The sequence below is a fragment of the Triplophysa rosa genome, linkage group LG8 (genome assembly GCF_024868665.1).
Source record: "Triplophysa rosa linkage group LG8, Trosa_1v2, whole genome shotgun sequence".
Taxonomy (NCBI): Eukaryota; Metazoa; Chordata; class Actinopteri; order Cypriniformes; family Nemacheilidae; genus Triplophysa; species Triplophysa rosa.
Window position 1 is genome coordinate 1091621 of NC_079897.1, and position 16093 is coordinate 1107713.

At 39.1% G+C, this 16093-nt stretch overlaps 1 protein-coding gene across 2 annotated transcripts in view; it reads right to left on the reverse strand.

The window, feature by feature from the left end:
• myom3 (myomesin 3) overlaps positions 1-13397 on the reverse strand; it is a 43120-nt gene extending 29723 nt beyond the window's left edge. The window contains exons 1-7 of one of the 2 annotated variants that reach the window (XM_057340952.1): positions 13298-13397; positions 10398-10524; positions 7041-7145; positions 3916-4069; positions 3678-3835; positions 3508-3597; positions 590-678 (exon numbers count right to left, since the gene is read on the reverse strand). In XM_057340952.1, coding sequence (XP_057196935.1) covers positions 590-678; positions 3508-3597; positions 3678-3835; positions 3916-4069; positions 7041-7145; positions 10398-10504 — 703 coding nt within the window. In that variant the 5' untranslated portion in view covers positions 10505-10524; positions 13298-13397. Of the gene's footprint in view, positions 1-589; positions 679-3507; positions 3598-3677; positions 3836-3915; positions 4070-7040; positions 7146-10397; positions 10525-13196 lie in introns of both variants that reach the window. The other variant, XM_057340951.1, reaches the window with a different exon arrangement.
• Between the last annotated feature and the right edge of the window lie 2696 nt (positions 13398-16093).

Below are 16093 nucleotides of genomic sequence, written 5' to 3' on the forward strand. Positions count from 1 at the left end.
GTAAATGAAATTGTAGCTCCAGGCCCTTTCACGTGATGTGTGTCAATGATTCACAATAAACACAATTTGAAGGATTAAATTGAACTGAAGCCTTTGGAGAATTTAGGAACAGCATTTACAAGTAAACTGCTGTGATTCCCCACTGAAAGTTTAAGCAATTTGATCTTTGATCCGCTGACGTTTTGTAATAAGAAATGTTCAAAACAAACTATGAAACAAAGCATTTTAAAGTGGCTCATGATTTCTCAATTATTTTATATTATTTGTAATACTTTCTCATCGTTTGTTTGTTTGGTATTGGTTTTCTGCATGCCACATCATTTTCAAAAAAGGTTCATCTTTCCCAGAGATGAAAGTAGAGACTATTGCGGTTCAGTAATTCATTTCATTACATAATCTCAACTAGCATCCTAAGACTGTAAAGATTTGTTACGATCTTAATCAAACACTGAAGACTGTAAACACGTAGTGAACTCTGCTCTCTCTTTTGAGCAAAGCATCTTATAACTATACTCGTGAGTCGTGATGAACAATTCTTTACAGAAATGATGTGAAAAACAACAATAACATGAACAGATGATGTACTCACAGTTGACTGTCAGTGTGGCACATGACGTGGCCTCTCCCAGAGAACTTACTGCTATCACTTTATATTCACCAGCATCTTCAAGAGAACATCTGCAACAAAAGAGAATCTTAGTCTTTTCTAGATTCTAGAAACTTTTCTTAAGAAAACCCTTACAAAACATTTACTGTAAAGGAGTCATATGACACGGCTAAAAGGAATATTATGGTTTGTTTTAGATGTAATGTAATGTGTATACACGATTTTAGGTTCAAAACGCTGTATTTTCCACATACCGTGCATGTTTGTATCTCCTCTTTGCTCCGCCTCTCTGAAACGCGCAGATTTTTTACAAAGCTCATGGCTCTGGAAAGCGAGGTGTGCTGTGATTGGCCAGTTCACCAGTGCGTAGTGATTGGTGGAATACTGCAAGCCTGTGAGGGAAATGTAACGCCTCTGACCATATTTGGAACATCAGGTTCCTCTTCAATTGTACTGACAGGTACACCCACCTTACTTGCGTATACATTTGGGCGGTCTCAGTCAAATCAGACCACCAACTGAAGTAGATTTGTGGGGGTGTGGCTACACGAGGCGTTTCAGGCAGGTCTGGGTGAGCGTTCGCTTTTACATAGAATGACTCTTTTGTTCCCACACTTTCATTTGTGCAATTTTATGTGTCTAATACATGCATGGGCAACGTATAACACACCAACAACACAGAACAACACGTGTTCACGTCATATGACCCCTTTAAGTATACTTCAAGTGCATTTTATTAAGTGTAGTTAAGCAAAGTTCCAGAATATTTTAAAGTGTACTTTATCTAGTAGGCTACGTATATCACTAGAATACTAGAATGCTTTCAAGTTTACTATTTCATAGCACAGTAGTAAAGTTTGAGTACACAACTACATTTTTATTTGTACCGCAACTACACTACAATACAGGTATACTGATAGTTTACTAGTTCAATAGTTGTAGCACATTTTTAGTTTTAGTTCATGAATTTGTATTTTTTCAGTAAACTTTTAAGTATACTCTCAGTAAACTAGTGGATTTTATTCTTTAATTAAAGGTGCCATGAATTAAAACCACATTCACAAATCATATTCACGCGAACATCATAAAAGTGTCAGAACTGAAAACGCCCTTGTTACTGAGATTACATCTGTTATTGACACCAGGCCCAGCGAACGCCAGGTTCTGGAATGCACCTATCTATGACGACATTGAAAGGTTGAACACCGCCTCCACAGAAAGAATATCAACGACTACTTCTCTAGCCCCGCCCACTGGTTCACGCATGACAATTCTGAAGTAACACAAGTGGCGTGGAACCAGATAGAGCGAGCAAGCAATAAACAAACATGTCGTTAAAGATAGCTAAATACTGTGCCATCCCTGGTTGTGGAAGAACACAGTCGCTGCATAACCTTCCTTCGGATTCTGATATTAGGAATGCGGGGTTAAAGTTTATCTTTAAAGACGTTCCAGCTCATGTGGGAAAAACATGGAGCGTTTGTTCGTTTCGTTTCTCTGAGGATTCCTTCGTGAACAAGGCACAGGTCGACGCTGGATTTGTGGAGAGACTAAAATAAAAAAGCAGTGCTGTGCCGTCAATATTGGATCCCATAGGAATGGCGCAGCAATCTTATGTGAGTAAAACATTTTTGTACTCTGCGTCTCTATGGCTTTGTTAGAGATAGCTTGATGTGCCCTGAGCCCTATTCACACGGGATTAGTGTTACCTGGGGACCTCTAGTCATTTGTATTAATTGCAGAGGTTGTCTGTGATCTTAAGCCCGTGCGAATCGGCATCTCTGTGATTTGGCGGGCTCATATATCATTTTTCGAGGTTTTATCCACCGTTTGCGAATAATGGAGGCTGTTTTGAAGTGTTTTGGTATTATTTCGGGTGCTGGGTCATATCCATAAGTTACCGGGAGTCTCCCGTTTGTTTATTTATCATGGAAACTCTCGTAACATTTGAGATTCGCGATCGCGGTGATCTGTCCGGTTCACGATCACGGGTCTCAAATGCTGACAGGTACGGTCATATATCACTAAACACCATACAACTATAGGCTATACAAACTATATGCAAAGCCTTGCCATCACATCTGGGAAATAAGTCAGTAAATTTGAGTAAAATCATCCCGTGCGAATGCGTCACATGAAATACTGATGTGGGGAGGTGATTTATAAATCACACGAGGCTAATCTCGTGCGAATGGTGCTAATGTGTAACCTAACGTTACATCTCTAACCAAATTCACAGAAGGCTCCAACTAAGTTTACTACGCAAACTGCTATCCAATCATAGCAGTGGGCGTTTACTTCCAAGTCTTCATGGCGGAACGCCCATTCAAACCGATCGTTTGTAGAGCCAATTAATTATTGATTTTGATGTTTTTAAATGTAAAAACCACGCGAACGTCATAAGTAGACCTCATACAATAGTATAAAACAATAAACAAGCCCAGTTCATCACACCTTTAAGTGAACTTCATGATTTATATAATATTTATATTGTATTGTTGCGATTTAAACTCAAACATGTGAGTTAAGACAGGATGTCAAAATACATTTTTAATAGACGACTCAATTAAAAGAGTAAACACAACTATAATCCAAGCACATTTAGAATACTTTATTATACTTTTATAGAGAATATCTCCATCAAAAGACTGAGAACAGGTAGAGTATACGCCAAAACTATACTTCAACTTCAACTATACTAATATACTAATAGCACACTTGAATAAACTTCTTTTTTTGTAAAGGGATTGACTGATTTTTTATAAACGAAGAAGTAATTGTGTTGAGGGGGTAAAATACGTAAAATGTGAATCAGATGACACGAATTGTAAAAACTTGTCAATTAAAATGGAGTATTATTATATTAGCTTAAGTCTTTGTGTTTAGTACAGGACGTTTACCTCCTGATCTCCAAAATGTTGAGGCCAAACTTCTGCAGGATCTTGTAGTTCCACGGCAGGGCTCCTTTCATAGGTACACCATCTTTATACCTGTCAAAGAGTCACACCGCGGTATGATGGATGATGTCTATCTGGAGATGAATGCTTTTGTGTCTCGTGAAGAATCTCACCACGTGACGCTGGGAGTCGGGCAGCCCTGTACGCTGCAGGAGAGTTTGACATCCATGCCCGTCCACACGGTGTGCGCTCGCAGCGGGACGGAGAAATCAGGCGACTTCAGGCTCAGATCCTCGATAAACTTCATGTGCGCTGAAGCTTTCTTCTGCGCCTGTGGATGAACGCAGAGATCGAGTACAGAATAATAAACAGTTGAAATCTAAAGCGAACGGACAGTTTGTTTGGTCTCACCTCCCTGCGCAGACTCAAGCGATCCACCCGCTCACGTACCACATGCTGGTTCTTGATCATCCCGATCTCCAGTTTCTCCGCTTCATTACCAAACAGAGTCCACTGGTCTCTCTCTCTCAGTTCATCGCTGCTCATGGTCTCCCTCAGAGCCTCCCTGGGGTCAAAGGTCAGATTTGGGCTTCTTAACAACGACAGGTGGGTAAGTAAATAATGACGGAACAGCTCCATGTCAGCCGTCATGTGACATTCAGTTTGACTACATTCAATGGCCGGATTCACACATTCTTAAGGAGAAAATTCTTCTTAACTACCACACTTAAGAAACTTCTTAAGACAGTTCTATATTTCTGAAGATTGATCTTAGGTAAAAAATAAAAAAGAATACATATTCCCGAAACAAAAGCCGTCGTAAATTACATCTTAAAACTAAGACAGCGTCACTCACGGTTGTCTTATTTCTCGAAAGGTAAGATGTTGAATGCACATGTGATGTGTGTTGTATTGAGCCAGAATCATAATTTTGATGTTTACTTGCCATTAAAGAATATTTATATTGATATAATAATGCAACACAGTCTCACAGGAATTTGTGACATTGTCACAATCTGTGATCAATTAATTCGTGTTTACTGGCACGAATTTCACCCTTTTTTTCGTGTCACCTACCACGACTTTCAATCTAATGTATTTTAATATGCGATATCTTTCATATGAATAAATATATATCAACGCAATCTGATGGGAATTCATACCTTTCATTCGTGTGAATTCCTATTTCCTACGATCTCATTCGTATGTTTTGTTATGATTTGACTTTTCCCCTGTGACGTTAGGTTTAGGGGCGGAGTTAGGGGAGCCGTTTATTGTTGTTTTGCCACCTCGTGAAACTCGCGTTTTTAGCAAAATTAGCCTTTGCGGATTTGGGGTGAAGTAAGGTGTTGGTTAGCCACATCCTAAAATATGGACGACTTCTTTTGATATCAGGTTATAAATATACTGTATAAATGTAAATACACACGCAGTCTGTGTAATGAAAGTCGTGCTCACTGACATGAAAAAATAGGAGTATTCGTGTTCATGAACATGAATTAATAGATTCCAAATATTGTGTCTATGCCACGAACTGCCTTGAGATTGGGTTGAATAATGATATGGTCTAGCTTTTTACATTATTCTGTGACTAGAAACGGAGAGGGTCACAAATTTTTTTGCGTAGTAACACACAAAAAGTAATAAGTATAATTTCTTAACGCTTGCTAACATGTTAGCTAACATGCGTTCGTAAATACCATTTAACACATCACACATATATTTAGGCCATATACGAATGCGAGGTGCTTGTTACACACATAAAGTTTATTGTATAGATAAACATATACAGTCACCACACGAGCAAGCGAGTGTAATCATTGACAAAGCATGTCATTTTATTTTTAAGAGAAAAATGAAGAAAATATTTGAGAATGTTTAAGAATCGCACTTACGAAGATTCTTATGAACTTTCTCTAATTTACCTTAAGAACAGTCTTATATTTTGTCATAAGAACAGTTTCGTGAATCCGGCCCCCGGTCTTAACCTCATCTCGCCCCTGATATCCATATCTACCTCAAAGCCCTGAACTGACTTTTAAAGTCACCATGAAACGGAAGTTGCGATTGACTTCTTTTCCGTATCGTGACGTATATCCCAGTGAAACGGCTTCTGAAATTAGAAAAAATGTAGGGCGGGGCTTTATTTTGCCCTTCCCTTCTTGATTGGTTTGATGTAAGTGTGGCCTGGAGGGGAGGGCCTTAAAATGCCTGGCCATTGGACAGTCAGTATAGTCCAACCTCTTTTTTGTTGTTGACGTCATGTGGTGAAGAGTTGTTGTTGAGAGGAGCTTCATGTTTTTGATTAAAGATCACAAGTGCAAATGAATAAAAAATAATAATGTTGTGCACGGATATATCATTTATAATAATCACTGCAACACTGTGTAAAACACTTTTAGCTGCAGTGCATATGTGACCTGCGTGCACGGATGTTTTAATAAGAGATACAGCAGAGAGAAAGTCAGACGCTTCGTGACATTACTGCATATGAGAGGAGAGAGATTACAGAGGGAACACACTGTGTGTCTCTCGCTCACCTTGACATAAACACAAAAACTACAGCGAGACCTTCGCTCGAACCCTTCTGCCAGGATTTAACACTCATCCTCAAATCATCCGGCCTGCATCTGAAGTTTGACTTACTGACACCTTTTTAACCCAGAACTCAGAAACCTCTTTCCCAGACTCTCTCTCTCACACACACGGCGTCCACTGTAGGAAGCGTGATGGTGTTAATGTCCCTCTCCGTGGAGGATTACAGGTCTGAAAACTAAAGTGGCTCTCAGATGTCTTTGAATTGTAAGTAAAGCTGTTGGGTGTGAGGGCTGAAAACAGAAGATGAGATGACAGAGGTTCGTGATTAGATTCTTTTCTATATGGGTAAATCTCGTGAAAATGTGCAGGAACGTCCCACATCCGTCCACGATTTTTCTTCAAGACAGAGCAATGTGTTCCCTTCAATTCCGATCTGAATAAAGATCATACATGATATACTGGATGAAGAATATAGAAGACGGATGAATGTCAGGATGAACCTGTCAAAGCATATCTTTTATAGATTTCCCAATAAAATCCAAATCTGTGACTGTCTCTTCGTTAAAATGTGTATATATATATATCTATATATATTGATAAACTGCATAAATGTAAATGTTCAGACAGATCAATGCCGCTGAACAATGTTTATATGGACAGCATGCTAACACAGGCATAATATCTAGAGTTTGCTAAGGTGATTTTTATCCATTAAAATTAGGTAATAAAAAACAAATCTGAATTTGAGTAGGCCTACATTGAAAACTTGATTTTTGAATGGCTTTTCAAAATGAATTAATGTTTTGGTTCCTTATAAAAATTTGCAAACCGAAAACTTACTATTTAAAATACTATAAGCCAAAAACAATTTGGGTTTTATGGGGACTTTATGGCTTGATAAACATAACGCATAAATATTTTATGAAAACTGAACAAAAACGGAATTTGCAAACAGGTTAGTGTGAGGGTTGTGTGTGTTTATGTTTTATGTGTGTTACCATGTCCTGTGGCGCGGGAACTTCGGCTCGGTCAGGACCTCCTTCACAGACATGACGTCACCGGAAATGATGGGATAGAATTCACTGAGCGAAGCCGTTTCATCGCTGTTCATGAACACAAAGATACAAATGAAAAACACACGTTGAAGTTGCTCTGACAGACTGTTATGTTAGGTTGTGCTGGACGATGTATCTACGAATATCCGCGATGATTTGGTGATGAAATAAAATGATCGTTGAACTCTTTTTTTATTGGCTCATTCTGAGTCCTGAGGAGTGTTTCATTAGACCAGCATTCATTCGTAGCATTTGCACAATAGGTCCACATGATCGCGAGCTGCTTGGTGCGGCTCAGGACCAGTTGCGTCACTTCCCGGACTGTGTGCTGGTAGGGACAATCCGCGCCAAAAAACAACCGCTCTGTTTATTTGTTCAAATTCATTTCTAGTTCAAAACACGTCACAATTTCGCATTACAGGTTTACAGAAAATAGACATAGCCTTTAGTACAGACAGAGGAAAAAATAAGAAAACCAATATAGAAATAATGAGATAAAATTGAATATATTTTCATTATCAAACTTTACAGACTCGAAGTCCACTTAAAAACAAACAAGGGTATTTCGACGCTTACTACTATAAATAACATTATTATTTTTGCTTGTGTCCATTAAGTAAAACACAAGGCATTTCTTATTTTTAATATTGTTAAACTGTTTCTCTGTTTAATTCATACGTTTGTCGTTTGGTGTGATGTATTATCCATCTGGAATAATGTCAGTGTAGCTATACGCTCTTTGGACAGCAGGGGGCGTTGCGTGCACAAATCGAAAACCCGAGACTCGACAAACTCCAGACCAACCTCCACCTCTTTTATAAACGCACAAGTTTTGGAGTTTTATATTTGTTTCTAGACAGCAATGGAGTCTCAAATGTTTGTGAAAAGACACCAGTGCTCAGATACCAAAAGTATATGTGAACTAATCTATTCTAATATTTAATCCGTTCTAATATCTCATGTTTATTGCTCTAGTCTAGACAGTGTTATTGTATGCCAACAATTGTCTGATTGTCGCCGTCGTCCTTTTTCTCTAATAATGTTATGAAAACTATCTGAAACAGATGTTATCTATTCTATTCTATTCTATTCTATTCTATTCTAGAAATCTTGAAATGTCATGAAATGTCTCAATTCACACATGAAGGCATACAAGTGTGTATGTCAGCGGTTCTAGGTTTCTGTACATGTAGGTCAGAGCGCTCACAGTGGCTTGAGCGTGATCTCTCACAGGCCTGTAATGCTCTTCTTCAGCTGCGGTGAGGGTTTAACAGGGATCAACACCCGCAGGAGAGCGTGTATCAAATCAAATCAGCCCTTAACAGTCTGGATTCACTCTCCACCTCCACGTGTCATTTCACTCGAAAGATACTGATGCCTCTAAGAGCATGTGAGATCTTCACTTAACTTAAGCTTGAGGAACCTGCGGATTCAGACTGCTGCGTTAGGCACTTTTCACGGTTATAATATATAATATATATATAGTTTATAAGCAAAGGAATTCTTTTTGGGGAAATGGATTTAGAAAAATGCTGCTTTTTGAAACGATTCAATATAGCTGTTTAAATATGAACCAAAAAAGAAAATAAAACATGTTTAAAGGTCAAATCTCTTCTTTTTTGTGCAACACATGTCACCACACAGAACTGCAAACAGAACAAATGTGGAGCCGCAGTGAATTGTGGGAAATTGTCACGCACGCCTGCCACCTCATAAACCATCATAATGAGCAGCAGATTTCAAGCTTTATCACCGTTCTTCATCAGCAGCACACAAAATATGAATCAAACTACACATTCAAAAATTTACAATTACTCACAAGTGTGACTGATTTATTTCAACAATACTTCTTTAATGAATGTGCACAGATCCGAGATTTGTCAGTTCTCATGACACACACACACGCACGCACGCACGCACGCACGCACACACACACACACACACACACACAGGTCGAGGCCAGCGATGCATGCATTAACCAGCAGATAACACGCTCCAACATAGTGACAAAAAGCAGAAGTTCATCTGCACGTTTGAAGAACTCTTACAGTGCAACAAAAGAAAAGAAGGAAGTTCTTTTCATTCAATGTGAGCTTCAGCTTTCAGAACACAAACAAGGCTCATGTCGACTTTGACTTACAAATAAGTCAGAGGAGAAGTTGCGCTAACTGACATTCACCAGCTTTTTGCATCATTATTGTTGTTTGAAGTGTAAACAAGCTTTCTGTCAGTTAACAGACAGTTCGTGCGTCCAAACATCCAAAGCTTTAAGGTTTCATGATTCTTATGATGAATCAGTCCAAATCTGAGACAGTTTTGGGATCTCTGATGACTTGTTGAGTGCGTTTGGTATTGGTGTGCTGCTAAGGCAGCTTGAAATCCGGTGTAGACACAGTGTGAGTGTTTTCGAAAAAAGTCCCACATCTCTGTCCCTTTTCTTTATATAACACAAAATCAACACAAATAACCCATGATGTGTTAAAAGTCCTTGATTCTGATTGGCCAGTCGCGGCATTCCAAGGTGTGATATTCCCAACTGCTCAAATAATAGTTTATTTAAAATAGTTTAATAGTTTAATACTACACACAAATTAATTATAAACATGTCTTTTAATAACATATATGGCATTATATTTATATAAATGATTAAAAGTTTTTACTCCGCTGGGTTTTGTAATAGAACACTAGTTTGTACACTCATTTGTGCGTGCGTGCATGCGTGCGTGCGTGCGTGCGTGCGTGTGTGTGTGTGTGTGCGTGTGAGTGTCTGCGTGCATGCGTGCATGCGTGTGAGTTTAATGAGTGTGATTCTGGAGATGACAGGACCATCAGTCAGAAGAAGGACAACTGTGTGACGCCCAGACACCAGCGCACATGTGCTGCAGTTATTCTGAGCGATCTGACACACACTCAACACACACAACTGAAGGCCACACACACACGCACGCACGCACGCACGCACGCACGCACGCACGCACGCACGCACGCACGCACACACACACACACACACACACACACACACAAACACTATTGCTTTCTTCACCCAAACATTACATATCTGTCATCATTTACACACATGCATTCCAAACTCATGATCATTGAATAATGACTGAAATGTCACACCTGTACAGTGAGTAAATAAGAACAAAATGTTAATGTTTTGTTGAATAAAGACACAGGTATGATCGCACATCTATTCTCAGCGGGGTTAACACTCGGCCGTGTGTGAATGTGACTTTTAGCGGAGTGTTGGTGTGTGTGTGCGTGTGTGTCATGCTTTGAGGGTCACAGTGTCTCTACCTGGATTTGAACTTTTTCTTCTTGATCTGGGAGGACATCTCCATGCCGTGCGACATCTGGTCCATCTGTTCCTCCTGGCAACGGTATGTTACTATTTTGGTTGCCATGGCAAAGCTCTCAGCAGCACCTGTATGAGGACAGAAGAGCACAGCTGTCAGAGGAACAGAATCAAAGCAGTCCGCTCCAGTCCGCAAGATACCGATCTGTCATTTCCACATAGAGACACGTCTGAATCATGAACACCACACCCCAAAAACAAACTCAAAAATCATTTAACACCGCAGACGTGACAAATCTGAGCTCAGTTTGACACATTGTGGACATCTCTTCTCAAACTTGGGAGAAATATCGGACACGGATTATCGGAATAATCGACATGTCAAAGAGATCTCATCTGTGATTTTCTGTCTCTAATGTCACAATGCAAAACATGTTTATGTTGCTTCATCTGCAAAACAAATCTTTTCTTTACGTTTTTGGGGTAAAGTGTGGCTCAGAAATGTTTTCTTCAGTCTATAAGCGTGACGGTTGAGACACACGCTGGGTCACAATCCTGTTAAAAGTCCCTTTGTGAGCTATTGTGAGAATAATAATTCATTAGCTCTGGGCCCGCACCACTCCCGCAGTCATAAATCACAGCGGTGCCGCTCTCGCCCCTCGTGAATCCTAACAGAATCAGGTCGCCGGTGAAGGATGGTTTCATTTACCCGGAAGTCGCTGCAAGCACCTGCGTTACCATCATCAAGTGAGAAGTGCGCTTCCCCCCAGATTCAGTCAGAGTCAATGAATGACAGCAGCTTCCTGATCCAGACCTTTCTTCACAAAACACTGTGTCCAAAAGGTCAGTTTGTATCATATTGCCACTGATCTGTCATCAGAAGAGCGCATCTGTCCGTCCTCCAGAGAATAGACAGCAGCATCTCTGAGCGCATGATGAAACTGAAGAGAAAACCAGTTGGAGGATGAATGTGCTCATGAGAAATAAAGTCCGGACGCCACTAGTTTTCTCTTTTGGGTCCTTATGGTTCTCAGTGTTGAAAACAGCCGGTCTGAGGTACAAGAAACAAAGAAGCGAAATCTGAACGTTGCGATTCAATTATGCTTTTATCATTTCAGAAAAAAGTGTGTTTGCCTCGCGCCCACTGATGCCATTATGAGTGTTCTGGGAACTTTTAAAATGTTTCTATGCATGTAGGATGTTGTGGGGGGTTGTCTTGGCAACGTTGTACGTTTGTTGGGGCTTTCCGGGTCATCAAGGGGTTGCTAAGGTGTACACACCAAAAAATGACATCCCAAATCACGTACTTATACTGTACTATGCACTAAAAGTAAATACTGTTTTTGTTATGGAGTACATACTGAAGTGTATACTTTTTGATGTGTAGCAAAACCGCATGCACTCACTGGGACACACTAATGCGAAACGAAAGATGTCACAAACATCTCAATTCAGCTTCTTGCATTTGAGCATTTGAATTATTTCTTATGTAATGTTTGCTGTATAATCAAATGTATTCATTGAAGCGTCACTAAACTCCGCCCTCTTGCTGTGGATTGTAATATTTGAGTGTCCATGGATCCACATTTCGAATCTGAGTACTTTTAGAAAACGTCAAACGTCAAAAAATGCTTACTTCCATACTATATAGCAGGCGTACCCGGACAACCTACTACCTTATCATTCGATGAACACTTTACCATCCCATGAGCCTGTGGGAGAGGAGTCGTCATTTTTGGAAATGACAGAAAGTGGCGGCGTATATCACGTGATGTATCAACATGGCGGATATGTAGAACATCTTAATTCCATTAATACCTTAATTCCTATATACTCTAACAAACTTTTGCAACGGTCGGGAAGTACACTTAACTCAACTCAGACAATAAGCTTAGCTACACACGGTGCACACACGAGAAGTACATCCCTATTTATAGATCAATAGATCATCCAGACACTTTGAGGATTCATATTTCAACATACTATAATTTGGGACCTACAAATTAGAGTTTTGGGACGGAGGGCTCCACTCGCCAAGTGATGCAAACAAAGAAGTCTTTAGAACCAAACAAATGTATTATTTTCATCATGAACAGCACAGACTGCAACATTCAGAACCATCAGCATGAACTTCACTCAAAAAAATGCAACAGTGATTTTACGTGAAACAAGTTACTTGAGTAAATTTTAAAGCTGTGAAATCAATGAAATATACTGTTTAAATAGTTTAAATAGTGCAAATGTAAGTACAAAAATGAAGTAAATATGAATAACTCAAATATTTCTATTAGAACATATTAAATGTATATCAAAAATGTAAGTTGTCAATTAAATACTTATTTCTTCATTAAATAAACTTAAATAATATATGCAGATTTGAGAGAAATTAACTGTTGGATTTGTAATACATTTTTTAATATGTCCCACTGAAAAAAATCAGTTCAATGATTTTAAAAGATTTTATTAAGTTGATATAACTGTTTGTTTTTGTGGTATTTACTAAGCCACATTAATTCTTTTTAGAGTGATATGACCCATTAGGCTATAAGAAAACTGGCAATTTTATAAAAATCTGATTGTAAATCTCTTAAAATGAATCAAAACATGAAATCAGACCCAGTACTGTACCCAGAACAAACACCCACACGCACACCCACCCACACGCACGCACGCACACACACACACACGCACGCACGCACACGCACGCGCACGCACGCACGCACGCACACACACACACACACACACACACATTTATTTCAAGAATACTAAAGCACAAAGCAGAGATTTGAGAATGCACTCACGCTCCTCAGGCCTTCAGGATAATCAGCTTCAGTCTCTGCTCGACCTTCACCCGTCTCACTCTCTTTCTTAAAACTTCGGTTCAACTCTTCTTATTGCTCACCTTCTTCTCCGTTGGTCTCGCTGGGTGAATGAGGATGACCTCCAGCAGTCCAGCGTGACCCAACAATGCTCCCTCCTCTTCTCTTCAAGGTGATAAATATAGAGCGAGAGACACAGACATAGACGTACAGTGAGCTCAACAGACAGACAATGAGCCAGAGATCTGTGGAAACAATGCGTCTCGGTAACGTTAAACACACGGATCAACAGAACAGCTTTTGAAGAACAGCGTTTGTCTGCTGAGATTATCAAGCTACTGTCCAAACTTCTCATCATTTGAAACAAAGTTTCTCTTTCATGGCAACATCTCAGTTGCTTCTCCTAAAATTGAGAAAGAAAAAGAGAAAGAAACGAGAGTGTAATTGTGAAACACATGAAGAGTTTGATATCGAGATCTTCAATAATATTGACTTTTGATTGCAGACGAGACAAATCTGAGCTCAGTTTGACACACGGTTGACATCTCTTCTCAAACTCTCATGACACACACATTTGTCACAATCTTCTCAGGAGGAATATCTGAGACGCAGATGAGACTCGAGTAAACGTTTCTCCATATAATCGCATTGATGTCTAGAAGAAATCATTGAGATGTTAAAGAGGTCTCATTTGTCATTTTAAGCCAGCAAAATAAACACTGAGAAATACCTGAGACAAAGATGAGACTAGAGGAAAGGTTTCCATTTGCTAGGAGAAATAAAAAGAAACGAGGTCTCATCTTTGTTTTTTGTTTTTTTGGGGTGGGTACAGTTAAGGTGCTCTGTGGAAAGAAGTACATTCAACTACAAGCTACTGAGAAAAACGAAATTAACACTCAAAACAACAACAAAAAACTGAAAAGAAACTAATTTAAACGACTAAATGTCAAAAGAACAACTAGCATTGACCAAACATCACAAAGGAACTAAATTGACATGAAGTGATACACTGAATCAAATCTGCCGAAACAATACATGAAACAGAAGAATTCATGAGAGAGGACGTGATTTGCTGTCTGTTCAAAATAATGTGACATAAAAAGGGTTATGGCATGTCACGTTACATCATCTCTTGTTGGATAAAGTAGCTTGTTAGTGGAAACTGCCATAAGATCTCATATAATCTAAAGGTATAAAGCTTATCTCACAGCATCATATAGTTCATTAACCCAGCGGCCAGACAACCTGTTACACACATTAAACACACCTCGTCCAATCAGAACTCAGAATCACATCTATATGTTTTATGGCAGTCATTTAACAGGTGTCACTTACATAAAGGTACAGTACACCGACACTCGTACACTGTTTACCACGGTAACATTCACACCTGCTGTACTGGAGCATGTTTCATGCAAGTTTTGCATGCTTTTTGGCAAATTGATTGCTATTTGTAAGCACAATTGAACCGCAAATATCAAATTATATATTTGTAATAATGTGATTTTACTGCCAATGTCAGGGTTTTACTATATGGTTACTGTGGTAAAAGCATGGTACATTTTCAGGAGTTATTTATAAGCGTTTATTGTCTCCACCTGCCGCAGAAATACCACAGTAAACAATGTGGTGAGGAGCTGCCAGCACACTTCTCCAGTATCATCTGTGACATTGAGACTAAGAATAACCAAACTACACAAACACAACAACAACAGCGGGACGCTTTGTGCGTTCCCATTGTGACGGGTGCAACAATACTCTTCCCACAAGCCTATACAGGGCAAAAACATGCGCTCGAGAGAGAGAGAGAGAGAGAGAGAGACATCATTTACTCACCCTTATGTTATTTCACACCTGTATAAATTTCTTTGTTCTGATGAACACGGAGAAAGATATTTGGAAGAATGTTTGTAATTTTCAGTTCTGGAACATCATTGACTATATAGTAGGAAGAATTAAATGGTAGTCAAAGGTGCCCGAGAACTCTTTGCTTTCCTAAATTCTTCAAAATATCTCATTATGTGTTCAACAGAACAAAAATAGAATTTTTGGCATGGCAGCGGATGATGTCTCAGAACCGAAAATTGCCAACATTCTTCCAAATATCTTTCTCTGTGTTCATTGGAACAAAGACATTTATACAGGTTTGAAACAACCCGAGGGTGAGTCAATGATGACAGATTTTTCACTTTAAAGGTTTCACCAAAGTAGTTTTCCAAATACTCAGGGATTCAAATTTTCCTCACACAAAGCCTTTGCATGACTCGAAATAAAGCTGAATTATTTTTGCAGTTTGTTTCTTCTGGTGGAGTTGTGATTGCGTAAACACCCCTAATGAAAATAATGATCCATTCTAGTAAAATACGTTTTATTATAGTAAACGTGTGGTAATCATGTTTTTTTAGCAGACTGACCAGTTGTACTAGAAATATCGTGCCTAAACGTTACTGTAGTAAAATCATGGTTAATGTGTTTTGTGTTGATCGTGTCCATCGATATCATATGGCTTCAGTCTGTTCTGATTCACAAACTATTTTTGTATTCAGCACGAAGCTTTGTTCTATTCCCATACAGACTGATTCTGTCATCATCGGTTAAAAAAAACTCATAACCCCTCAGCGCATACTGTATACGGTGAGCAAGCCCCCCACAGACTGAATAAACACACTACATAAAGTATATGCTTCATTAATAAATATGCACAAATAAACTTTTTAATAAGCATTTTAAAACTGAACAGTGTTGGGTTCTGCAATATAATACATATAGAGATTTCACTTCTGAGACACCTATTAGGAGTCAATAAGATTTAACAGCCCAACAGCTTATTAATACCCATAATGCATCGCTTTACAAAAGAGGGACAGAGCAAGGGTCCT